This window comes from Dermacentor andersoni, chromosome 10 (assembly GCF_023375885.2).
Source record: "Dermacentor andersoni chromosome 10, qqDerAnde1_hic_scaffold, whole genome shotgun sequence".
NCBI classification, from domain to species: domain Eukaryota; kingdom Metazoa; phylum Arthropoda; class Arachnida; order Ixodida; family Ixodidae; genus Dermacentor; species Dermacentor andersoni.
This window is the reverse complement of record NC_092823.1, coordinates 137,594,337-137,622,239: the sequence shown is the minus strand read 5'-3', so window position 1 is coordinate 137,622,239 and position 27,903 is coordinate 137,594,337. Positions and strand designations below refer to the sequence as shown.

The window sequence follows — 27,903 nt, the reverse complement described above, 5'->3', positions numbered from 1 at the left end:
AGCAGATGATATGAACGTTTGTTCATGTTTACAGTTCAGTATAATTGGTTCGAACATAAAAGAAAACACTACATGAGTTTGGATAATCTCTGCTGTATCTCATGTGCCACTGTTCTGTCCTAGCAGAGTCTGTGCTAAGTACATGTTGGTCATCACGGGAGCCCCCATCTACACCAACAGGAAGCAAGACCACGAACAAAGAAGCCATTCCAGAATTATTTGGATGAGTTATCAAGTCTACGGACGACTATTTCAAAAGTGAAAAGAGTCTCCGCCATCTTTCCACCAGCATGGATATTGGCCGAGTCATCCAGGTACCTCAACAACAAAAATTCTGCGTCTTCAGATGTAGCTGCAACCTCTGAACAAGCACAGACGGCGCTGGCCAAGAGTGTTCCGTCAGCTTGCCCTTCCTTAGTGAGCTTCCTGGCCTTGCCAATTCGTGCCAAGTATAATTTTGTTCCAATGAATGCAATCTTTTTCATTCCACATGTTTGTTAGAGATCATTGCTCTTCCTCATCCAAACATTAAAGCTCAACCGATCTTTGCTCATATTTAGTAGCAGTCACTGTCTAGAAACATAATATATCTGTAGCAGTATATTCTAGTGTATGTTGCCATCTGCAATTCCTCTCCTGAAATAACTGATGCGGTATTGGCGTGCGTCTTGCGTTAACCTTTACACTGTGTGCTATGTAGCTTTTAACTTTTCTTAATGTTTTTGGCTTTCAGTGCCTGCAAGGTGGAGTGGTTTTTTTCTTGAATGCAAGATTTTTTCTTGAATGCAAGTCGGACAGTTGAATATGCCGCAATCCACCCGTGTGCGTGTATGCTCACTGTTGTCATGTGGGTCGTATATAGCCAATGTATAGTGCCAATGTATAGATTGAGCGTTATGTTAGAGTATGCTGAAGTGATTTGATTGCACAGTCTTGTTTCAATGTTGTCCCACTTGGTCATGGTTGCCATGTTACATTTATCGGATGTGGCGGCCTGGTCAGTTGCATTAGCCAACGGCCTCTCGAGGTAAGCACCTGCTCCTGCAGTCTGCACAGTGACACAAACTCCCTTTTTACATGTATTGCGATTGGTGCTACCTGTTTGTCCTTTCCTGCTGCAGCCGTGGGTAGAGTGTGCTTGTGGCCTTCGATGGCTGCGATTTGGCGTGAACGGAGACTATCATACATGATTGCATGGTTTGAAGTGTATGATATCCACATGGGTGGAAAGGCCTGCAAAAGTGGCTGCAAAATGGTGATTCCCACAAAACGGACCATGTCCATATTGAGAGCAGGTAGGAAAGGAGCAGGTAGGAAACGTGCAAGTAGGAAAGGAGGTAACGCTACAATGCCAGGTAGTTCATGTCGCTGTGTTGGCTATGGCAGCAGGTGCCTGCGTCACCCGATTGATTCGCAGTGCAAGTTACGGCGACTGCCAATGCAAACAGGTGGGGCATTGTCCAATCTGCTTTCGCTGCTGGTTATCACTCGTTACTAGACCGCAATGTGCGACGTAGGCAAGCACTGTGCCTAAGTCGGATAGCTGAATGTGCTGTAAACGATCTGTAGTGCGTGAATGCCCACTGTTGTCATGTGGATCTTAGCCAATGTACAGTGTATTGTCTGAACCTTATGCGGTGATTGAATGCGGAGTCTAATTTGATCATGGTCGCCGTGTTATGTTTCTTCGATGTGGCGACCTGATCAGCTGCATGGGCAACAGTCTCCCTAGGTAACCGTCGGCTCCTGCAGTCCACACAGCGACAAAGACTCCGAATTCACATGCACCGTAATTGGTGCTCTCCCCATTCGACCTTTCCTGCTGCAGCCGCGGGCAAATTATGCTTCTGGGCCTTCATCGGCCGTGATGTGGCCCATGCTGAGAATGTGGGGCACCAAGTATGAGTTAGACATTAGCGGCCCCCGAAAGAACGAAAAGAAACGTGCAGGTTGGAAAGGAGGTAACGCTAAAATGCCGACTAGTCCATGTCGCTGTGTTGGTTACGCCAGCAGATCCCTTGCGTCACCCGATTGCTTCGCAATGCAAGTTACGGCGACTGTCGATGCAAACAGGTGGTGCACTGCCCAATTTTCTTGCGCTACTGATTGTCGCTCGTTACCAGATCGCCATGTGCGACGATGAAAGTGAGCAGTTTACGAGCTCGCGTTAATGGTTTCAGCGCATCTCGACATGCAAATTTTATTTCTGCTCTTGTACGAGAAGGTGGACTGCTTTTCTTCTGCCAATAAAGTCGCACGTCCTCTTCACTCACTTTTGGCTTCTTTGTATGGGCGTCAGTAGAGGCTCTTTAGTCTCCAGGCAATTAAAACGCGGCAGCTGAGGCATGCCGCAAAGCCAGCAAGGCGAGCAAGGCATGTACCTGCGTACGCCACCGGAATAAAGCGGCCATATTGGATATTGCACTAAAGAAAAGGCATTTCCGCTTCCTGTTTCAGCAGCGCCATCTGTCGTGCCGCCCGCTAAGTTCCATGCGCTGCCGTTTCTTATTCTTCTTATTTTCGTACCACTGGGGAAGGTACAGTTTCCCTTCTCTAAAGTTGGTTCTTTATTCTATGGCTTGGAGATGGATGAGAGCGGGGCCGCGCTGTCTTCTCTGAGCGTTGCGCGGGAGCGGGAGGCTTTCAGCCGTCGTCGCCAAGCGCCGTCTGACCACCCTGCGGATACTGCCTGGCGAACTGCTTTACGTGAGAGGGTTCGGAATGTCAAGCGCGCGAAGCTCGCGTCGGTGACAGGAACAGTGAGCCGTTCGATTCGCAAAACGCCTGAAGCGGGACCACAACCGTAGACAAAGGCAGGCTTTGGACGAATCAAGGGAAGCCAAGACTTAAGCAGGCTAAACCAAGCTTTCGCTTTGCATATCCAGGGTTAGCTGAGCTAAGCCGCAGTTAGTTTTTTGACGTCGTTCGCAGCGCCATATTGCACTGGTCCTTTCTGAGCCTTCTAGCAGTGCTAAGGTCGTGACAATAAATTTAAAGCTTTAGAGTGCAATATTTGCCGAACAGCGATAATCCGGCTTAGTTGTATCGCCATTGGAAGGTTCGTATACGGGCCCTATAATACTTCTGGAATGCCCGCAAAAAGGAAATAGATTGGTAATTAAGGTGTGGCTACGCATTTTTGGACGAGTTGTACATTTTAGCTTTCAGAGCAACTAAGACAACACAGGTTTTACGGAAAACACCTCACAAACCTGCCTTTTCCACATGTGATGGTCCTGCTCTGAAACACCGGGGATGACTTTCAAGTGGCTAAGGACTTTAGCCGGAAAACTATAAGGGGGTGGGCCTACACACTAATGTGTTGGGGGCATGGCAAACTCCCTCTAGAGAGCAGCTCCTTGCAGTCTCGTAGCATATGAAGGATCGCGCACTTCGCCACGCCAGGTACAGGGGTTCCAGCGCATTCGTGGAGCACGATGGGCAACCCGCCGTCGTCTCATAGGAGAGGGATGAAGGGCTTGTCACCCACCCATGTTCAGTTCTGTTATGTTCAAGCAAGAGGGCAGTGGTTTCATTCCATGCCACGGAGGCTGCATTTAGATGTAGGCAAAAAGTAAAGCACGCGTCATTGCGTCTTTCGATCAAAATCAATTCAGAGGCGCCACAACGGGATATCGCATAACCCGATCTTCCATATTGAGCGGGGGGGGGGGGGAATGAAATAGAGGCTAAATAAAAGCTTTGTCTCTCGCAGTCGTCATTTTGCGCTCGCTGCAGACGACAGTATAAGCTGCAGGGCAGGAATGCACGTGCTGTCCATACAAATCGCATTCATTTCACCTTCACATGTGAGCTCATGTACTTAGGAGCCTGTAGTAAAACAAGAGTGCTGCACTGATCCAAATAATTTATAGTCATCCCTATAAGCAGGTGCTACTTAGTTAGCAATGAAACAAAAAAAAATGCGAGAAGTGTCGCGGCTGACATAGAACCAGCAGCTCTAGGTCAGTAGCAGACGACTTGAAAGATGGCTTCATGACATGCATATGCATGACATGCTGTGTCCACATTTCCTGAGCACTGCAGACCTTCACACGCGTTGGCCTTTTCCATACGCAAAGAAGGAGCGCACTGGGATGTTTCCTAGTAGTGTGGCAGCCTTTAGCGTATCCAGAATTGACTTGTTGTTCACGTCCACCGAAAGGATGTTCCTCCGTGCGTTAATTCTAATCTCGCTGACTTGCCCTGGCGCAATTCGCTTAAAGTACTCCGTTAAGCTCTGCCTGTTCAAGGTATTCAGATCGTCGGTAGCTGTGGTAGGGACGTAAGCAACCGTGAATGATTGCTTACCACTGTCCTGCCTGGGCAACGATTCACTGTCTGTTGATGTCCTCCTGAGTTTTTTCTTCAAACGGCGACCCACGGCAAGTGTGAAATCGTTGTCCGATTCCATTTCTTCAGCCGTTGAGCTGTCGGAAGATTCAAGGGCGACAGTGGAAGGGCCAGTGCGGTCCCTTGTCTTCGATGCAGCCAGTGGTGGACGACCAGGGTCAAACACTTGGTTGGGATTCCTATCCCCCATCCTGGAGGATGACGTTGTGCCCTTTGCACAGCCTCTGATGTTGAAAAACGTCCGAGACACAGGAAAATGAAGAGACCACAGCTATAGGCGTTCTTCTTCCGAGGCACTTCTTCCTCTCTCCCAAGAAAATAAGTTCATTTGTTAGTCAGCGGTACGTGTCTCCGCTCTGTTATCCGTGTCTAGTGCGCAGAGAGAACATCGAATAATAAACGATGAATGTTCAGCGTCTTCAAAGTTTCTAAGTGGCAAGATCACGATCCAGAATTGTCTTGAAAGCAAGCGATTTCGAAGGATTGTAACAGAAAGATGCGTGCAGTGGAAAAGAAATTGCCATGGTAAAAGAATCGCCCCTTAGGCTTCCTAGCTATCACCCTCACAACAGTCGGTTTTGAATGAAAAGTCCATCTTCTCCCTCGGCTAGCAGCATGTGATAATTTGCATATCGGGAGCTTTACTTCTTTCCAGCAGTGGGAGCGGCTCCTTTGTGCGACGTCAGATAAGTAGACCTTGTCCAAGTCAGCGCGCAAGCTATGGTTGTGCGAGTGAAGCTTATGGATAGTCCGTTCTTATCGCTGCGTCACATTTCGTCTCGCACAGTGCTTAATTTTGCCATTATCGTGCGGCGTCTTTGAGCGTAATGTGATGCTAGCTACACTTTCAAAATGCGGGCACATTTATAAAAACTGGTATGATCTTGTAGATGCCCATATAAATATACTGTGAAGTGAATCTGATAGCAATGCGATAGCAATGTCACCGTTACGCAACAACATTCATCAGAAAAAAGTTAGGCTATAGGACATTGCCGAAGCCGTGCTGCGGGAATTTAAACACGGGCCTTGATCGTCTAGCGACTCCGACGATTACAATATAAAAAACAATTCGACAGAGGGATGCTCTCCTTCCGTTTTTTCATATTAAATATGAGGAAAGCAACTACTTCACTTTTGATATCGGTATACATGCACTCAAGTGCGGAAGTAACCTCCCCCCTGCAACCACTCTTGTTAAATTATGAACCTGAACCTACAGTGTGTTAGCGCACGACATAAGGGTGCAACTTCTGGTGGTTCTGATGATGTGGTACTTTTTGTGAATAAACTTGCAAGAAAGAGACGATGTCAACGTTTATATGTTGGGGTAGAAATGAATTTTGAAAGCGGAGGTGAGTGTCCTTCTCAGATGTGGGTATGCACAAGAGTCTGCCGTTTCAGCGAACACTCAGGTAGACAAACGGGGGCAAGGCTAACCTGTATGTTGCTCTTTTTTGTATACCGTGTGCACGCTATTAATTAAGCTTGTTAGGGTAACACTTCATCATCATTTATTTTTCCTTAAGGACCCCTGTCGGGGTATTACATAGGGGGGGGGTTACAGAAGGTAAGGATATAAACAAAGATATGGTTACAATTTCTTACAAAACTCAGCCTGTGGATTCGTAATAAAACAAAAAAATGCCAAGAGCCACACTGAATAGAATGCAAAAGCAAATCAGCAGAACAGTCACGATGTGAGACGGCAATCGCAAAAGAATGAAGGCACAGTACGGTCATTATAAGGTTAGGGTTTAAGGTGATCAGCAAGCAGCTGCTTGAAGCTACTTTCCTTTTTTATCATCGCCTGAGTAATTTCATGTCTACAAAATACATCTGTGTGCGATTTCTCAAAAACAAACATGCCCTGCAACTTGCGGAGTTGGCCTAGAGAAGTACTGGATTACGTAACGAGACCAAGCAGGTGAGAGACGCGAGAACGGCCCGCACTTCCCGCATCGCATGAGTGGAGCGGCCGCTGCCTCTCATGGCGGTCGATGCGCTCGCGCTGTCTGCCCATTGGTCAAGAGCTCATCCTGTCTCACTTCGTCTGCAGAGCCGTCTCACTATTCGGGGACATACATCGCGACTACTGATGATTCACTTTTAATGTTTCATACAGTTTCTGGGCGAAAAAGAGGCCAATGTGAAATATTAGGCAGGTATCTGTCATTGAATAGTTACTTTATACACATCGATGTCAAATAAAAGCTTCTGCACATGCTATAAAACAAGATAGGTGTTTCGCTCATGAGCTTTGTCCACTTTCGGTAATCCTATAGCTGCAGTTCCCAGAATTCTGTCATTGCTATGTGCTGCTAAGTTAGATAATTAGGCATTTTATTAGTGATTTTTTCTTGAATATGTTTTACTTTTGATGATTTCTGTTAAAAGCATTAGGAACTCAAGCAATATAACTGCTTCACACAGCCGATAGATTCTTTTTTGTTTTGTTTTATGCAACAAACGCAATAGAAATTTCTTTAGAGATAAATGTATGCTTCATTTACATAGCACTTCTATTGGCACGCTGCTCCGGATATTTGCTGCTTACTCATTTCCCCAGCATTCAGGCTCACAATATTGCAAAGACAGTCAAAAGTTGTCCACCGGCTGTCGCTGGAAACGGAAATCAAACCCGGCAACAATGAATACTTGTAATCGCTGAACTTTATAGACTGAACTATTGCGAACTTCTTTTAAATAGGATTAGCATTCTTTGCCTACTTGAGCAGTTTATCCGTCCGTCCGTCCGTCCGTCCGTCCGTCCGTCCGCCCGCCCGCCCGCCCGCCCGCCCGCCCGCCCGCCCGCCCGCCCGCCCGCCCGCCCGCCCGCCTGCCTGCCTGCCTGCCTGCCTGCCTGCCTGCCTGCCTGCCTGCCTGCCTGCCTGCCTGCCTGCCTGCCTGCCTGCCTGCCTGCCTGCCTGCCTGCCTGCCTGCCTGCCTGCCTGCCTGCCTGCCTGCCTGCCTGCCTGCCTGCCTGCCTGCCTGCCTGCCTGCCTGCCTGCCTGCCTGCCTGCCTGCCTGCCTGCCTGCCTGCCTGCCTGCCTGCCTGCCTGCCTGCCTGCCTGCCTGCCTGCCTGCCTGCCTGCCTGCCTGCCTGCCTGCCTGCCTGCCTGCCTGCCTGCCTGCCTGCCTGCCTGCCTGCCTGCCTGCCTGCCTGCCTGCCTGCCTGCCTGCCTGCCTGCCTGCCTGCCTGCCTGCCTGCCTGCCTGCCTGCCTGCCTGCCTGCCTGCCTGCCTGCCTGCCTGCCTGCCTGCCTGCCTGCCTGCCTGCCTGCCTGCCTGCCTGCCTGCCTGCCTGCCTGCCTGCCTGCCTGCCTGCCTGCCTGCCTGCCTGCCTGCCTGCCTGCCTGCCTGCCTGCCTGCCTGCCTGCCTGCCTGCCTGCCTGCCTGCCTGCCTGCCTGCCTGCCTGCCTGCCTGCCTGCCTGCCTGCCTGCCTGCCTGCCTGCCTGCCTGCCTGCCTGCCTGCCTGCCTGCCTGCCTGCCTGCCTGCCTGCCTGCCTGCCTGCCTGCCTGCCTGCCTGCCTGCCTGCCTGCCTGCCTGCCTGCCTGCCTGCCTGCCTGCCTGCCTGCCTGCCTGCCTGCCTGCCTGCCTGCCTGCCTGCCTGCCTGCCTGCCTGCCTGCCTGCCTGCCTGCCTGCCTGCCTGCCTGCCTGCCTGCCTGCCTGCCTGCCTGCCTGCCTGCCTGCCTGCCTGCCTGCCTGCCTGCCTGCCTGCCTGCCTGCCTGCCTGCCTGCCTGCCTGCCTGCCTGCCTGCCTGCCTGCCTGCCTGCCTGCCTGCCTGCCTGCCTGCCTGCCTGCCTGCCTGCCTGCCTGCCTGCCTGCCTGCCTGCCTGCCTGCCTGCCTGCCTGCCTGCCTGCCTGCCTGCCTGCCTGCCTGCCTGCCTGCCTGCCTGCCTGCCTGCCTGCCTGCCTGCCTGCCTGCCTGCCTGCCTGCCTGCGTGCGTGCGTGCGTGCGTGCGTGCGTGCGTGCGTGCGTGCGTGCGTGCGTGCGTGCGTGCGTGCGTGCGTGCGTGCGTGCGTGCGTGCGTGCGTGCGTGCGTGCGTGCGTGCGTGCGTGCGCGCGTGCGCGCGTGCGTGCGTGCGTGCGTGCGTGCGTGCGTGCGTGCGCCGACCCAGTGACCCAAGTTATCGACCAGCTTGGGCCACTAAGTACGCGCTCATGGCCGGGATGACGTCGTGGTCACTTCGTTGTCGTCTATACAGGTTTGCCTTCTAACTCTTGCCATGCCATCGTCGTCACGCCATCGTCGTCATACAATCTTGCATTGGTTGTCAAACTGTCGTCGTGAGGCTGTCGGGGTTGTTTCATCGTCGTCAATTACGTTTCATCATCTGACTATCGTCACACAGTAGTCGTCACGCATTCTACGCCAACCAAATGGCTGATCATGACTCATGGCTTTGGGCCGCTAGGTATGCGCTACGGCCGTGATGACGTAGTGGTCATTACATTGTCGTCTTTCTAGGTTTGTCATCCGAATCTCGTCATGACAACAAAATCGTTGTCATGCGTTCATTGCCATGCGCATTCATTGTCGTTGTTTTAAAAAAAAGGGGGCATTCCAACAACTGGAACGCCTCCCTATTGCAAAAACCAGCGTCTTCCAGTGTGAAACCAGCGCGCTTTTTGGCGCTGGGTCACACTGGGTACGCTGGCACTCGCTGGGACTGGTGTCACAGCTTGGAATAAAGGTGCGTGAGCTGCCCTGTTTATTCATGCACATTTGAAACTGAAAATCACTTTCGTTTTTTTTTTAATTTTCCCTTTTGTCTGGGCGGATAGCTAAATTCTTGAACGAAAGCACGTAAACGCAGACGACGCCACGTTTTTTAATAGTTCGCACGTAACGTATGACTGGTAGTTGTCGCCGTTGTCGCAGTGTTGTGGAGTGAACATGAAATGCAGAAGTCGTTCAGACGCGCGCGAACGGACCCCGAGTTCGAAGCCTATCGCTGACTAATATTATCGCGCCGATAACAAAGCTGAGGTGATTCGTGCGCTTCCACTTTCCCTATTGTACTAAAAAAAGTTCTGAGGCTCAAATACACACATTTTAGCTTTCGCCAGCTATATACCCGCGCCGAGATCGGTCCCCACCGAAGCTTAGGCCTAGCGTATCCGCCGAGTCCGTCCTCACGCTATCGGCGCGTCTAGGCTCAGGAATCAAGAACTCTAACAAGGATAAATCACTCAATATTTCAACTTTAGCATCGGTGTTCTTAAATAAACAATTTTTTCATAACTACAGTGCCAGCACAAGAAGCGATGACCGCCGATGTGACCCGTCATAAACACAGGTATATGTGCTATCGCCGAAGGCTCTCAGCAGCCTGTGCTTCTCTGACGAAGATATATGACTAGACAGGCGTGTTGAGTGAAATGCATCACTGAACTAAAGAAACGTTGCATATCCTTTGCGTGAAGAACAAGAAACGGCTATCGAAATCGGCAGTAACAGCCCATACACCGTCCCGGGTCGGCGGTTCATTTAGGACTTTTTTTCGAAGTCAAAATAGCAATCGCATGTGAAAATCGATGTTGTGGCACTTCCAAGCATACTGGTGAATACGGACAGCAACGTTTTCTTTCTGGTACAAGGTTGAGTTTTAGTTGCCGGGCGATAGCGCATCAGCCACGCCTGTATGAGACTATACACCATAATGAGACGTAGCTTTGCGAAACAAACTGCTTCTCGGCTTTGACATGGCAAATTATCCGCCTTTTTCCGTTTGCTGGCGTGGCGTAGCGGTAGAGTGCCGGGCTTGGGATCTGAAGGTCGGACGATCGAATCCTGGTTGGAGCAGTTTTACTTTTACGTCTTTTTATTCTTTTTTTATTGCACTAAAACACTCTTTGTTGCTTTCTGTATTCAAAAAAATATATACGGCGTCCAGGCACCGCATATTTAATGCGCTAGAGCTGTTTTTCGTGCGGGTAGCCAGTGCCTCCCAGCGCGCTGCGCCTTCCCAGCGCCCCAGCATCCAGCGCGCTGCACTGGGTTTTGCAATAGGGCTTCAGCGCACGCTGGGTCGATCGGCAACTGAGATAAAGCTTTTGGCGAACAAGACGTTTATTAGGCCAATGCTGGAGTCCGCTGCGGTAGCGTGGGATCCCTGGACAAAAGCTAATAAACTAAACCTAGAAGCAGCAGACTAGAGCGCACTAGCTCAGCTCGACCTCTCTGTCTTTCCTGTCGATAAATTCTGTTATTATATAAACCTAGAAAGCACAAAAAACCCTGCTAGGTTCATTTATAGCACCTGCAACACGCCGCTTCACCCGGTTTCTTCACCCGAAAAGCTGACCGAGCTCAAGTGCGGAACAAACATGTTCAAAAACTTTTTTTTTCCTCCGACGATTGCCGCTGGGAATGCCTTGTCTGCTAATGTGGCCGAGCGTCCAAGTCTTGATTCATTTCGGCAAGCGATTAGGACTACAGTGCCGTAGGCGGGACCACACCTCAAGCCCATTACGCCATTCTGTCCGAGTGTTGTTGCTTTTTCTTTCGTTTTTCTTTCCATTTCACTACTGCTTGTTGGAATAAATGTGCATGCTACGTGTACTCTTGCGTTTCTGTTTGTATCCGTCGTTGGCTTTTTACAAACATGGATATTATTGCTTGATAGGCTCTTGTATTATTTGTTTCGTTTTTATGTACAGCGATTTTCATTACTTGGTAAAATTCCCTGCGACAATTTCCTAGACAGTTATTTTCTTGTGTTATGCGTGTACGCATTGGCGCGTGTGTCTTCCTCTGATTTCATTTTTTTCCTTTTCTTGCCCCTTTCATTTCGCTTACGTCTACTGAGCTTATATTGTGTTGCATCCCCCCTACTCCTGTCTAACGCCTGAAAAGCAGGCTGGCAGTATGTAAGAAATAAATACCGCCATCATGAGGTCTTCGTGGTGCTTTCATTGTCATCAATAAAGCTTCGTCTTCTGACTCTCATAATGCGGTCGTCGTCACGCCCTTTACGCAGACCGAATAATCCGAGTTGTCTATTAGCTTTGGCCACTTGATGTGTGCTCCTAATCGTGATGTCGTCGTTGTCGTTACACTGTGGTCATTGCAGATATGTCATCCGGCTCTCGTTGTGTCGTCGTCGTCAAGCCATGATCGTCATATATTCCTCATGCAGTCGCTGTCATACTGAAGAAGTGAGGGATCGGGGTAGTTTCACCGTCGTCACTCCAGCTTCGTCATTCCACTCTCGTCATGCCGTCGTCTTCTCACCATCGTCGTCATACCGTTTTGGTAATGCAGTCGTCGTCAAGCCATCGCCGTCACACACTCGTTCGTCAACCCTTTGTCATCGTACCATTGTCCTCGTACCATTTTCCTCAACAAACGTCATTGCGCTGTCGTTGTACATTCGCTGTCATACCTTCGTCATGATGTCATTATGCTCGTTCTATCATTGTTCTGTTTTCGTCACAAAGCTGCTGTCATACCATTGTCGTCGTGGCATCGTCGTCACGCTGTCATTTTATCATCATTATCACTTCGGAAACATAATCCCATTGTCGTGTTATCGTCGACGTCATAACGCATTTGCCAATGCCTCGTCGTCATACAGTAGCTGTCATTTATCTGTTGTCATACCGTCGCCGTCGTAACATTCTGGTTGTGTCGTCGTCGTCCTTCGAGCTCCGTCATCAGTTTGGAGTTACGCCTTCATGGTCACGCCATCGTTGTCGTACACTCGTCGTCGCATTGTCCCCAAGGCGTCGTTGTCAGAGTGCCGTCGTTAAACCATCGTCCCCATTTCAGATTCGTCATGCCATAGTCATCATGCGCCATCGTCGTAACACCGCCTCTGTCATTCCATCGTAGTCATGCTCATGGGCGACCTTGGCAAGCGGGTGACATAGGCCGATACCGGAGGCAGCGTACGTCACATGCAGCCGAAGCAACGGAAGTCTCTGAATGACCGCCACAGATTTAAAAAAAAAACGTGACTTCAACAATGCGGTGTGTTCCTACATTGCTTGAATGTTAATTGCATTACCGTCGGCAGTCATCGTAAGATGGGTTTTGCCGTAATTTTTTATTGGGTGGAAATATCACCAGAAACTCAGACTGAAGCTTATATATTGATTACAAAAACAAAAAAAAAATCGGGTAAGCTGCCCCAGAGACGCAGCCGCGGTGGGCCACGTTGAGATGCGCTGTGCGGGCAGCAGATGGCCTGCGGACAATATAGGGAAAATAAATGACGTAACCAAATGCACAAGGCACATTTACTCTCCCATTTACTCGCTTGCACCATTCGAGTCTTCCGCACTAGTAGATACGGTTGGGGCTCCTGCATTTGCCTCAAACTCTTGCGCTTGCGCTCCCTCTGGAGACAGACACGTTCTCCCGTAGTTAAAGGGTTTGGGTATTCATCGGTCTTGCTGCGTGATTCTCTTCACGCCATTTATGGACTCTGCGTGTCGAACAAAAAGACGTGATAAATGAACAAGTATGATATTTCTGCAAAATAATGCGCACCTGTAGGCATATAACGCATTATGAGCACCAATTTGAGTTTTATGAATTATATATGCTTTACCGAGTGAGCTCTCTCAAACACGACTGCTGACGCTCGGATCACAAATACAGCCGTGCTATCTCTCTCTGAAGGCCTAGTGAGATGCTAAATTTAGCTTCGATTGCGACATGCATGGCCAGACATGCATCATTGAGCAGTGGTTAATTTCTTCTGTACAACAATATTAAAGTTAGGCGCGTGGGCAGTACGCTTGCAAAGATACAAGCGATGACACTCTAACATGTTTTCGTTACAATTGGTTTCAGCAAACGACCCCCCTCTGACTGATTTTAAATATGGTCAAACGACACGCTAGACACACATTATACTTATAAGCCAAGGCAAAAAAATTTACTCGCCATCCCGGCCCTGCGAAAGTGGATGTCCAGCGAAACTGTTGCAGAAGCACCACTACAACTACTGTTACGGTTGGCGTGTAACACCCCGAGCAAAAAGGATGCTCGAAAGTCCCTACTCAACCGAAACGGAGAATGGATTCATGATTTCCTATGATTGTCTCAAGTGGTTGCCAGTCTGGCGGGCGCCCCGCAATGATAACTGGCCCCTTTGTGTGTGCGACTCTAGGACAGACCCTTTCCCCGAACTGTGCGACTATAGGGGAGGCCCTTTCTGCAAACCAACGTCGCCTAGAAGAAAGGATCCGCCGCCCATCCTCGACCAGACTCTCTGGGTTGCCGCCAGAAGAGGCAAGTACGTGCAACGTCACCTGGGATAAGGGATCAGCTGCCCACGATCCAGGACCGGCAGGTTGCCACCAGCGGAGGCAAGCAAGTGCAACGTTTCCTAGGAAAGTGGGAGCAGCCGCCAAGCACCGAAGGGACTCAGTACATGTCACTTGACGTTGACGTGAGCAAGATCTCGCCTGCGATTTTAGTGGGCCTATTTAAGGGGCCCCGCAATGTACTTTTTCAATTCATTCATTCTCTTCTTTTACATCTTTCACCAACCTTTGAATAAACAGTGCAAGTTTCGCACTAGAAATCCTATCGTGCGTGTCTGGTTACCATGGTCTACCGGACGCCTGCATACCGCCGACAACGCCACGCTACCCAATAGTAACGCCGGTCGAGGTTCGAAAAACAGGCGTCGCAACACTCCTTAGTGGCGTATGCAATGCTTCATTTACCGTACGGATGCTTGTTTTGAGCTTCTTCTTCTTTATTGCAACGTATGCTGTTCTGTGTGTGGTGATTTGGATGAATGCATGCACTGTTCGCTCCCCTTTGCTGAGCGCTCTACGGGGGTATGAGTAATAGCTTCGCTGAAAAATCTGAATTCTGCTAAACATACACAAGCATCGGAGCAACGGAAGTCAAGCAGGAACGGGTCCGAAAGTGGCAAGAGTATGTATTTGAGCAGTGTGTCCTCGGAAGACAAACGTTGTCGACCGAGGTATAGGCTCGGCTTCTTCTCGATCACGTGCCTTCTCCGCAACAAATGTATGGTTCTAGTAGCGTAAACGAATCATCAGTTGCGCTATCCATATTCTTTTTCAAGGGATCAAGGCATAGCGTTTCTCACTACATTACCTAGAGGGAAATCTGGCGCTGCTGCGCTGTGGTATGCATGGGAATGCCGGTATATTGTGACTTCGGATCGGCATCGTTCTCGGAGAGACAGGACACCTTCAAGACGCGCTTGGCAAGCACCGTTCTGTCTATCACAATGACTCATTTTCTACTAAAACAGCACGTGAAACGCTATTTTGGTTTTATTATTCCGCAAAATCATGTTTTGTTTAACTACGAGAACTTGTTATTGCGTGTACGATTATATGTTACGTAAAAAGTATCAATGGGCCGCTAAAGTTCGAGGACAGACGACAAGGTTCGCGCTCGCTTTGAAACAGTTTGTCGCTGCTCTTGCTTTTCTTCGCTTGGTCATGCATTGTAGGTGAGTAAATATGTAATATGCATGAATGGAAACATTTTATAAAGATCTTACTTTGCGAACGCCTTATTTATGTAGCCATATCCACGTTTTGGACGAAGCCTCATACAACACCAGCTAACACAAGCCTCGCAGACACATATACCGTCATTCCCATGACGGCACGGTGCCCCCTTGAGAAACTCCCATAGACGATGGCGCCAGATTTCCCTCTAGGTGTTACAGTGAGAAACTCTATGGATCAAGGTACAAGGTACGACACTAAACGTGATGGCAGTTATTTTTTCATTGCCCCAAAAATAAAATCCGTCATGGCAAGAAATAAGAGTGATTTATAGTTTCAGATTCCTTGCACACCTGACAGCTCACTAAGCTAACGCGCCACTTTTTTGATTAGCACTTGGCGCGGAGTTTTGTGCGCGACGAAGCCTCAAGTGCACAACAGAGCTAAAAGAAGGGCGCTGGACACTGCTTGAAGAAGAGAAGGTTACGAAGGTTCGTGGGGCGGGCGCAAGCGACAGTGTGCGGATGGAATGATGCATAAGTATTCATTCCTACGTGATTTAATCAGTGGAGAAGCTATCACTCAGTGACTGCTTCAATGCGGCGCCGTAACAATACGCTAACGAAGATGACTGGTGCAGTTTGCAAGTATCATTCTCAGCACTGTTCTTGAAGATTTCTCTTCGCTGTCCTTTCAACGTAGTGTCGTTATTGTTGTCGTTGTTGCGGTGGTGGTGGTCATCATACCACCTTCTTACACATTGTCATTGTGGGTATGTGCCACGTCTAGTCCGATGAAGAAGATATGAGCTGTTGCTCTGTTCCTCTCTTCATTGGCCTATGATCCTATCTAAGTACGAGCCATGATAGAGGTTCATCATCATCAGCAGCAGCAGCACCGGCTCCAGCAGCCGCAGCAGCAGCCCTTCAATTTCACAGCAAATACTTCAACGCAACACTTTTTCTTTGCTTTTTAATACTTGTTTTACATATTTCATGTTCGCTTTCTCTCTGTTATTTTATTTTGGGCCCTTCTGCCGCTCGATTCCCAACCTAATCCCTGTAGCGGGTTCCACCGCTTTACACTGGACGTACCAACCTGCGGCACGTTCTTGATTTTGAAGCAGCTTTTTAGTTACATATTGCTTCGTTTTGAATGTTTGCCTTTATCCCTTTTTAGTATTTTGTTGGGTGCACTTTTCAATTAATACACTGTGGCCAATCACGCTCGTGGGTACGACCCATGTCTTGAGGCAACAGTAACATCGTTTTGCTTCACCGCCAGGCGAGAGTAGGGGAGAAAAGATCGCCGAGATGACCACGCAGTGCGTCCCATTGTCTTCGTATTCACGGCTGTACCTGTACGCACTTCATGGTTACTTCACTGAAGTCACATTTACAGCTGTCTGGGACCTTCTGGCCACTGGAAACCCTGAACTCCGTGGTTACAGCAGCATCTGGAGCCTGGCTGTCTACTCATTCTGTTGCATGGGCCTGGAAAACATCAGCTCCTTCCTACACAGAAGGGCCATCCCTCTCCCCGTCAGAGCACTGGCCAACACGTGCTGGATATACGTTTGGGAGTTTACCTCGGGCTCTCTTCTCAGAGTAATGGGTACATGCCCTTGGAACTACGAGCACTTCAGGTACAACATTTCCGGTATAGTGACACTGGAGTACGCCCCACTGTGGTTCCTGTGTGGTATCCTTTTTGAGCTGATACTACGGCCGATGGCGAACAAGCTGGCGTGGATGAACTCGAAAGAGTCTCACACAAACGTTGGACAAAATGTTGGCGCCGAAGCTGATGCCGTTGAGAATGTGCAGGTGTCATCGAGTGCAAAGCTTGATTGATGGCTTATCTAAGGAGTAAAAGTTCTATGTTTTCAGCATGACTGTAGCATATGCAGAAGACAAAGATAATGATGAATATCCTGGCAAGTGAACAACAGTTCTGGATCGCCAGTCAGCCTCTAGAGTCTGTTAAGTAGTACGTTTACTAGGGGATTTGCTCATAGGGGACCCTGATCAAGAGAAAAAAAAATTGGGTTAGAGTGCATACAGCAGGCATTGTCAGATGTGTGTGTGTAAAGAAGTGTGTACAATCACTGCATTCTACCGGTGCTAACATATGGGGCAGAAACATGGATGTCGACAAAGAAATCGAGAACAAGTTAAGGCCCGCTCAAAGAGCGATGGAGCGAGAAATGTTAGGGGTGACGTTGAGACAGGAAGAGAGCGGTGTGGATCAGAAAGCGAACGGGGATAGCCGCAATTCTAATTTACATTAAGAGAACAAAATGGAGCTGGGCAGGAGTTAAGTTGCAAGCCACCGTGGTGAAACACATCGAGAATGACCGACAGGCGTGCCAGGTGATTCGCAAAAGTAGGTGAAAAGACAATCACATCACCTAGTTAGCAAGGTAAGTAGACCACCTATAGCCCCTAAGGAGAGACTCCATCCTTCTCTCGAAGGTTGTGGGACATTGCACAGTCCAAAAGGCATAACCTTGAACTGGTAAAGTCCATCTGGTGTGATGAACGCAGTCCTTTCGCGGTCTATGGCATCAGCGGTAATCTGCCAGTATCCGGAGCGCAGGTTGATGGAGATGTACGCCGCTCCGTGGAAGCAGTCCAAGGCGTCAATGATTCGAGGCAGCGTTGCGCGTGATGTTTTTCAAGTGATGGAAGTCAATACAAAAGCGCCAGCTGCCATCTTTCTTTTCGACTAGCATCACAGGGGACGCCTATGGTCTAGAAGATGGTTCGATAACACCTTTTGTGAGCATTTTGTCAACTTCGCCTTAGGTCACCTGCCGTTCGGGGAGGGAAAGACGATAGGAACGGCGGTGGAAGGCGTCGCGTGCCCTGTGTTTATTCGATGCTGGATAACAGATGATTGGCCCAAAGAATGATCGTTGCAGTCGAAAATGTCATGGTATGGCATGGCATGACACCAGGAGGTGGCGAATATTGCTAGCTTGAGCAGGATAAAGGTCAGGAAGGATCATTCCTACAAAGGCTGGTAACCTGGTTGTAGTACAAACGAAGGATGAACTGGAGGGAGTCGTGGGATCCAGCGCGCAAATTTCGCAGTTTTCGGCAGCAGTGATGGCGGCGAGCGACAAGCCTCCCGGAATCAGTTGAGGAGAGAGGCTGAAGTTTATTGCGTAGGATGGATAACCGGTGGACCATTACAGTTATAGAATGGGTGCCAAGAGAAGGGAAGTGCAGTTGAGGACAGCAGAAAACAAAGTGGGGTGACGAAATTATGAAAATTGCAGGCGCAAGTTAGAATCATTTGGCGCAGGACAGGGGTAATTGGAGATCGCAGGGAGAGGTCTTCGTCCTGCACTGCACAAAAAAAAAAAAAAAAAAAAAGAGAAGGGCTCATAAAGGTATGGCAAAAATAATTGGGTCATGTTTAGTGGGTACATTCATATTACGAAATGATTCATGCTTTTATTGGTGTTTTTTTTTCCAAACGTTCCATACAATATATAAAGCAAGGCTCCTTTTCCAGTGGGTCTACGACAGTCGCATGCACATGTTGACAATCCTATCATACACAGCAATGTGGAGAAACAAACTACAGTGCCATCGAAAAGGAAGTTTCGTACGTTTGCTTTCATAATGGAACGTTTCCGAATGTATAGGTAAACGGCATGCTGACGATATTGAGACAACGCCGCATCAAAGCAATACATATGCATTTTCACATTAACTGAATTACAACAATGATGAAGACGAGAGAGAAATGGGACAGAACCCATCTCACGATAAATGACGACGTTAATGTGATTAGATTAAAGCAATCGCGATACACGGTATTCTCAACGCCGAAACGTGCATACAGCTGAACTCGCCTTTCGCACTTCGGTGACGATGATTCCGTAGCATCCTGTTTGAAACTGGGTAACAAGAAATAGTCACCTAGTCGTATGTATGTACGGATGGATGCTATGAGCGTTCGCTTTGAAATGCGGCGGCAGATTGCGTCACCAGGCTATTGTTATTGTTTTGCCTAATGGCCTACCTACCTTCTAAAAAAAAATTACAAGCATCAAACTTTCTGAAGCACTATTGGGAACTTAATTTTCGTATGCCTCCGTTGTTTGTGGTCTTCCTAATTTTCTGCCGCAGAACTTCCAATTGCCTCTCGCTAACCTCCTATTCCAGACGTAGTTACTTTCTCCCTGCCATCGCTGAATCCAAGAGCTTCAAGCAAGCCAAGGAGCCTAAACCGACAGCTGGGCAGATATCTTCACATTGTAATAAAACATGTTCCATCGTTTCCCTAGCTTTCTACCACAGCAAGCAGATGCTTCTTCTTCCTTGGCGTCACTCGCTTTACATCTACGCATCTTAAGGCATCCTAATCTCGCTTCGAAAAGTAAAGGGCTTCCCTTTGGGTTATCATAAATTGTTTTTTTTTGCTGATTTCGCTGTATCGCTTTTTTTTCTTTTCTATCAGGTAGTCAGTTACTAGTAGCAAGTTTCTTTTCCATTTCTGCCACCCATGAGATTGTCTCAGCCTCTGTGACTTCGCATTTGATGCTCTTTGTCGTCATATTTCTGTACCGGTTGCATACTTCCTGGCAAGGGCGGTGACAAAGTCACCTAGCCTGCTTGAGTCAATCGGGTATGCTACACATGCTTTTCTTTCTAGGATTTTGTATACATCTCCTTAATATTTTTTTATCATCGTCAAAACTTCTCTATCTGCCACTACCTATAAGAGATCCGGTCGCATCAGTCTCTTGCCTACTTTTTCCCACCAATACTTAAATGTATCTTGCTTATCTCGACTGCTGACCATTTGATGCCTCCGTCCGCCTTGAATTTAAGTGCTCCTGGAAGATGTACGCTACCTACGGTTCTCAATGAGTGAATCCCTTCCCTTTCCATTAAGATGTGCTAAGTGGTCTCCGGATTTTTGCTGCAGAATACACATGCCTCATCTAGTTGCTAATATTTGTTCCGGTATGTTTTTGTCCTTAGGCAACCAGCTCCAGCTGGAAATGGCAAGGCACTTCCCTTTGTCTTATCGTACAGATTTTCCCTTTTGATTTCTTTCTTCGCATAATTTTAAATCTCCAAGTTCTTTTTTTTGTGTTTCCATTCTTTGCATCCAATTCACTCTCTCTGTTTCACTCACTCTATTTCTGATGGCTCCTGGTCATCTAGTTACACTTTCAGTTACCCTGTAATTGGTTGCCAACTTTGTTGACCTCTTTCTCTATTATATGCATGATTTTCATGTACAGGTACTTGTGCACTCTAGCCGCCCATTTATTTTGATCGATGTCCCTGAGTATTTCTACAAAACTAATTTTGCTGTGCACTTCTCTGTCGTCAAACGAGGCCCAACACATGTCACCCTACACGGCGTCATTTGTGATTCTGCCGTGAGGTCGCAAAGCCAACCGGCTTACCGATCGTCTGTTAACTTCCAGCCCCGACAAAATATCCAATTTTAAGCACGGAATGTCATCTGCGAACGTCAGCGCTGGTACCATGACACGTTTCCAGGTTCCACGCACCACCTCATATTTAGTATGGCCCGAAGGTATTCTATTTTTCATTACTGCTGCATTCCGCTTCCCGCTTATTTTTCGATTAAAACATTGTTGGTGCTTGGGCAAGTCTTCCCTTAGTTCATGCATACGCCGAGGTATTGGTTGACTATGGATAATACTCGCTGTTGAATTTATACCACGGAATTACTCGTCCCTTCATCGAAGATCATAACTACCGATTTCTCTGTGCTGTACTTAAGGCTTGGACTTTGTCGCTGACTTACTACACATATTTGCAAGCGGCTGTAAATACCTTGCATTGTGCGCTAGTAGTATTATATCCGCAGCGTACATCAGTCCGGAGACCTCCTGCTGTACCATTTGTCTATTACGCGTGTATGATAAGTCAAACCCCAATTCGCTATTTCCAGTTGTCTTTATATGCCCTTAACATAAAGCATGAACAACAATGGAAACAGATGAAATCCTTGCTTCAGTGCTTGGTGAATTTCCACCACTTCATTACCTTTTCAGCCTTAACATACACTTGCTACTCTCTTGTCTCCTTCTCCTTCAGCAGCTCCACGAAATCGTCATCTACGCATTCGTGCTTGAGAATATTCCATAACAATTCCCTGTCTACGTTGTCGTACGCTCTTTTAATATCTAGAAATGCTATCCATAAAGGTTTATTCTCATCTACTGAAATATCTATGCGCTAAGTTAGTACAAAAATATTGTCCTCTAAACGTCTTCCTGGTCAGAGCCCGTTCTGTAGTTCAACCATTATATCATTTCTATCCACCCACTTTGACAGTTCTAATTTTATGGCTTGCATTGCCATTCTATATATGACTGGCGTTAGTATATCTGGCCTGCAAAAGTTTGTCCTATCCATATCACTTTTGTCATTGTAGGCGAGGGTCATCTTGCTTTCACGCCATCCAACCGGAATTTCATTCCTTTAAATCACTTGCTCAATGGCATGGATGGATGGATGTTATGAGCGTCCCCTTTGGAACAGGACGTGCGTTGCGCCACCAAGCTCTTGCTATTATACTATGAGTGGGCGCGGGACTGGCAACAGCATCATGGCTCACTTTCCTCCTTTCGGCACTTCGCAGGATTTCCTGGCATCCTTTCTTCTGTGGTCAGCGCTTGTCTCTGATGCCTTAGCGGACCGTTCCGAATATGCTGCACCACCAAACAAACCCGCCGGTCATCACTTCCCAGACAACTACTCCCTACTGAACGCATCCGGACTGCCCTGCCCAATCTACTGCGCATTTACGTCATCAATCGGGACGTCAACCCCTGGTGGCAACAGCATCATGGAGTGGCAACAGCATCATGGCTCACCATCCACCTTTTGGCACTTCGCAGGTGTGTGAGCGCTTTTCCTTGTACGCTAGAAAAAGCGATGATCTCTGCTTGTTGATACTTCCACGCCCGCACGTGCTTTGTGATATTATTTGCGAATGTTTCCATATGTCTGTGTTATTACCTTGCTGTGGTGATATCGAAACTAATCCGGGGCCTACCACGCGTTCAGAGTCTTTTCTTGATACACAAACGTTATCTGATGAACCCTCGAAACAAATGGCCGTCCTCTTCCAGCTTCTGAAAGACGTTCAGTTGCGATCGGTTCAGTCCTCAAAGCATCAGACAGAATTGGTTGCTGATGTCAAAGCAATCAAAGCCAGCCCAAAAATATAGAAAGCAAGATTGGCTGCTTCCAAGAAAGACTGGATGCTCTTGAAGAAAAAGCTAATTCACTAGATCAGCTTAAGGAACACGTCACAGGTCTCCAGAAATGTGTAGCGACGTGCAACACTCAGCTTGTTTCTTTGCAATCTCGGTTCAATGATTTAGAGGACGGATCGCGAAGAAACAATTTAATTTTTCATGGCATCCCTTATTCTCGCGAATCATGGGAAGAATCTGAGGCCCACGTCATTAACGCGCTAGCAACTATCATCGGCAATCTACCCGACATGGCAATTGAACGCGCTCATCGTCTCGGTTCGTATTCACCTGATAAATGCCGCCCCATTATAGCCAAATTCAGCAACGACAAAGTAAAGGAAAAGGTGCTTTGCGTGCGTAAGCTCCTAGAAGATAAAGACATCACTATCTGTGATGACTACTCACCTTCAACCCGCCATATCCGAAGTAAACTGATTTCCTTTGCCAAGAAGTTACCGGGCAAACCCCTGTTTCATCTCCGATACAACAAATTAGTCGTAAACAAGAAGCCGTACACGTACGATCCCGTTACAGACAGCGTGACAGAGTGCACGTCACAACACACGCGTGCTAACACCGAACCGTGTACTGCGCCACCTAATCGTCCATAGGGAAGCGCGAGGGGCAGTGGAAGTCACTTATGCCTGTCCTTTTCACTAACATTCGAAGAACGGGACTCATTCACTTCCACAGGCGACACGTTTAACCCAGATATCATTGCACTTACTGAAACTTGGCTGCATCCACATATTACAGACCATGAAATCTTCGCTACCGCACATGGCTTCTCAGTTTATCGCTGCGACCGTACGTTGCGTCAAGGTGGTGGTGTTCTTCTGGCAATTAATAAACACCTACACTCTCAGAACATTAATATTGTTACTAACTTGGAGATAGTCTGGGCAATTATTGAAATAAACTACGAAAAAATTATAATGGGCGTATGTTATCGCGCTCCTACTGACGTTGCCTCCTTTGCTAACGAATTACAAGACACAATCAATATCGTCGTAACACGCTTTCCTTCCTTACCCTTGTTTATACTGGGTGACTTCAATATTTCAAACATAGCCTGGCATAGTGAACCCATTGTGATACACCCTTTCTCTGCGTTAGCAAAATATTTTCTTGACTTGTGCGCACTGTTTTCTTTCAATCAACTGATAACCTGTCCGCCAGAATCACACCACAGATTACTAATACCCTTGACCTTCTGCTAACAACACGACCCGATTTTATTTCGAACATTACTTACTTACCATCCTTAAGCGATCACTCCCTTATCCATTTCAGCATCAACATTTCACGTCCGAAATCAGAAAAAAAGATCAAGACAATTTACGACTCTAAGAAAGTTGACTTTGAATCAATTAACAATGAGCTTTGTATATTCCTTGATACTTTCCTGACTGATTTCGATAACCGCAGTGTGCAATCTAACTGGAAGATGTTTATTACTAAAATTAGTGAATTAACGGCAAAATTTCTCCCTACCTACACTCTTTCCTATAATGATAACGCTGCCTGGTACAACAGCCACATTAAGCACCTTTCTAACAAAAAGAAACGTTCGTACAGACTTGCTAAAACATCTGCAAACGCTGAACGATGGGCAGCTTACAAACGCGCTACATATAACTATATAACAGCGCTTAAACAAGCTAAAGATAACTTTTTAAAGAACACATTGCCATCGATGCTAACTACTGATACGAAAAAGTTCTGACGCACTATTAACCCAAAACATGTCGACGCCATGACCCTTGTTGATAGCACCGATACCGCGATTCCCCCTGCCGATTGTGCATCTGTATTGAATGACGTTTTTACGCGTAACTTTTCTAAACACGCTCATGTAACACGCCCAACTACACTATCTTACGACTGCGCCGCAATGCACCCTTTAATAATCGAACCCGTTGGCATAGATAAAATAATCGCATCATTGAAACTCTCATCCGCTCCTGGCTGTGACTTAATTAACGCAAAGTTTCTAAAAAACACTAGCACATATTTTTCCATTATTCTTGCAAAGATTTTCCAGCAATCACTTGACAAAGGTTCACTGCCTGCTGATTGGATGGTGGGGAAGGCGATTCCACTCTACAAAACAGGTACTAAAAATTCCCCACTTAACTATCGGCCGATTTCCTTAACCAGTATACCATGCAAAATTATCGAGCATATTCTGTTTTCTCCATATTGCCAACTTCTTAAAAAGCAAACTTCTTTTTTTATGAGTTTCAAGACGGCTTCCGCAAAACATATTCATGTGACACCCAACTAGTATCATTCACGCATAAACTGAAACTATTGCTTGACCACTCTTCAGTTGCAGATCTAATTTTTTGGACTTCGCAAAAGCGTTCGATAACGTGTGCCACAGCTTAATAATCTACAAAGTGCAACAACTAAACCTTGATGCTAAATTTTTGTACTGGCTTGAGGTTTTCCTCACTAACCGTTCACAGTTTGTTTCAGCTAACGAAGTAGCCTCTAATCTGAGTCCTGTTTATTCACGTGTACCACAAGGCTCCGTGCTTGGACCCCTCCTATTTCTCATATATATTAACGACTTACCTTCCTGTGTTTCATCTCAAATTCACCTATTTGCTGACGACTGCGTAATTTACACCAAAATAACTCGCGACGAGGATGTAACCAGGCTTCAAGCTGACCTTAACGCCGTTTCTGCATGGTGCAATTCATGGTTAATGGAACTAAATGTTAACAAGTGTAAATTCATGCGTGTATCTCGAACTACCAGTGAAACACCTGTGTACTTCCTTAATAACGCTCCATTAGAATTGGTAACAACTTACGGGTACCTTGGCCTTCACACCTCTCATCTCACTTGGAATACCCACATCACCCACATAATAAGTAACGCTAACCGAATGCTAGGTTACTTACGACGCAACTTTTCCAAACCACCTTCTTCCTTAAAATTAATCCTCTATAAAACTCTAATACGACCTAAACTGGAGTATGCTGCTTCAATCTGGGATCCAGGTCAAATAAATCTAACGCACTCATTGGAAATGGTTCAGAATAACTCTACTCGTTTCATTCTTTCAAACTATAATAAAACCGCGAGTATCAGTGCCATGAAATCTAGCCTCAACTTACCGTCCTCGTCCTCACGTCGAAAAATGTTCTGTTTGTGCCTTTTTCATAAGTTATTGCATCACCCGCTGCTACGCGACAAACTTATTTCTCCGCCTCTGTATGTATCACACAGACTAGATCACATTCATAAGGTCGGCATTTCATTATGCAGATCCAACGCTTTTTTGCAGTCTTTTGTACCACGCACTTCCAATGAGTGGAATCGCCTTGCCGCTTCGATGGCCACCATCGCAGATCACCAATTATTCAAGAATGCTATAGCTAGTACTGTATAACTAGGAACCTTTTTCTTCACATTGTTCAACCTGTACTCACAAATGCCATAGCTAACATTGTATATCTCGGTGCCATTTTTTAAATAATTTTGTATATACATATATGTATTATAATTTTCTGCACTAGCAACTTCTGTTTGTTGAATTTGCCCGTTTTTGCTTTTAACCACTCCCCTCTATAATGCCGTAATGGCCCTGAGGGTATGATAAATAAATAAATACTGCCTAATGTCCTACCCAAGCTAAAAAAGAAAAAAAAGAAAAAAAAAGTGCTATGAACTCCCACAACCACATTTTCTGACGCCCTATTGCGAACTTTGCTTTTGTACGTCTCCGTTTTTGGTCGTTTCCCTCCTTTTCTTCTAACAATCTTCGAATTGCCTCGTACTAAGCTCTATTGCGGACATGTTTGCTTTACCCCTGCTCTCGCTGAACCCAAGGGTTTCAAGGAGGCCAGTGGTGCCTGAATCGACTGCTGGGCAGATGTCTTCACATTCTAATAACACATGTTTCATCGTTTTCCTAGCTTTCCCGCAGTAAGCACATGCTTCTTCTTCCCTCTTATATCTCACTTTATACGTGCGTGTTCTAAGGCATCCTGATCTCGCTTCGAAAAGTTATGAGCTTCCCTTTGAGTTATCATAAATTGTTTCTTTCCTTTTTTCGTTTTTTACTCTTAAGTAGTTACTCATGGCAGGTTTCTTTTCCATTGCCGCCACCCATGAGATTATTCTAACCTCTCTGACTTTCTGCTTGACCTTCTTTGTTGCTATGTTGCCCACCCTACAGGCCGGATACTTGCTGGTAAGCTTCCTAGTTCTTTTCCTCCACTGTGAATCAATGTTTTTCCTGCACAGATATCTCAACACTATCCCAGCTCATTTACTTTCTTCCACATTCCTCAGCCGTTCTTCATAATCAATTTTACTGCGAGCTTCCCTCACTTCAAAACTAGTCCAGCCCATGTCACCCTGTACAGCTTCATTTGTAGTCTTCCCGTGAGCGCCCAATGCGGCGCGTCCTACTGACCTTTGATTCCCATCGAGTCCTGATTGTACCCCTGATTTAAAGCAAACAACCGCATTTCCAAAAGTAAGTCCTGGAAGCATTACACCTTTACACATACCCCGGAGCACCTCGTACCTATTTATCCCCATAGCGCTCTGTGCTTCATTATGGCTGCATTTCTCTTCCCCTTTACTGTTATTGTTTTTTCCTGTGTTTCCATATATCCATTGCCTTCGTTTATCCATTTACCAGGTATCTATATTCCCTTACTCGAGGTATTTCCTGGCTCTGTATTGACACTGTCTGTAAACTATTTTCATTGAATACCATAAGACCTGATTTTTAACACTTAATTTCAAACCTAAATTCTTGCCTTCCTGTCCACAGCAACGCAATGTCGTCCACATAAAATAAACCCGGAAGGTGCTGCTCTACTAGTGTACCCGCCTGTCTGTATGAGAGGTTAAACCCGATATTACTTCCTTCTAGCCCCCTCTCCATCCTCACCGTGTACATCTGGCACTTAGTGCACAAGCAGCGCCATCTAGTGGTGTGGGACGGTAGTTCTAGGGTTTGCGTTTATTGCCACTTTCGTTTATAGGACTTACTTTGGCAACCTTGTAATACCTGGGAAGGTTTCCTATTGATAATGGTTGCCGAAATATATGATAAAGTATGCGGCTCGAAACTGCGTTAGTATTTTTTTATATTTTGTAGTTCATATCGTCTACACCAGCCGAAGTTTTAAGTTTAAAGTTGCTTATGAGGTGTGAAATTCCCTCACTGCTAACTCTAACGGGCTGCATGTAAATTTAATTAAGGTCTGAAACATTGGGCAAGTTAGAATAGTGTTCCCTCGTGAATTTCAATGAAAAGAAGTTATTAAATATGGAGGCACGTTGGTTATCTGGTATAGGTATGTGGTTATCGTCATGTAATCAAATTGTTTTAGTGTTGCTTCTGAGATCAATTGCTTGTTAGACATCTTTTTTTTGGTTGTACTTAAGAAGAAAAGGCAGATCTCGGGAAAAGTTCTTCTATTTTGCAGCTTGAATAGCTGAAAAGTAACTTTTTTAGGCATTACTAACATTTTTCCGAGGATATGGGGGTGCGTACGTGCTTAGCGGTTCTGTAGAAGTGTTTCTTTCTATTTCTTTATTGAAGAAGGGACTTTGTAAAACATGGGTTGGGTTGAGCGTTCGTTATTTTAATTAGGGAAGCGCACTTGCTCACCAATGTGCACAGTTATTTTCTGTAAACGGACCAATTCTCATCAGCTAACCTGCTGTGAAACGGAGGAAGACATTGTAGGTTATAAAATTAGTTAAAATATTGTTATAATTGCCTTTGTTGTAGTCACGTATTAGTTTAGTTGTGGCAGCTGCGACGGATAACGGTAGAAATCTTCAAAATGT

The 27,903-nt window shown here is 46.8% G+C and overlaps 1 protein-coding gene across 1 annotated transcript; it reads left to right on the top strand.

Annotated features, from left to right (window-relative positions):
* Positions 1-16,125: 16,125 nt before the first annotated feature.
* On the top strand, positions 16,126-16,665 carry LOC126543728 (transmembrane protein 229B-like). The gene has a single exon (XM_050190833.1). The coding sequence runs from the start codon at positions 16,126-16,128 to the stop codon at positions 16,663-16,665; it is 540 nt and encodes a 179-aa protein (XP_050046790.1).
* Positions 16,666-27,903: the final 11,238 nt, after the last annotated feature.

Bases quoted from the DNA above. Each gene is read 5' to 3' on its own strand.
- LOC126543728 (XM_050190833.1), top strand. From the start codon at position 16,126: ATGACCACGCAGTGCGTCCCATTGTCTTCGTATTCACGGCTGTACCTG.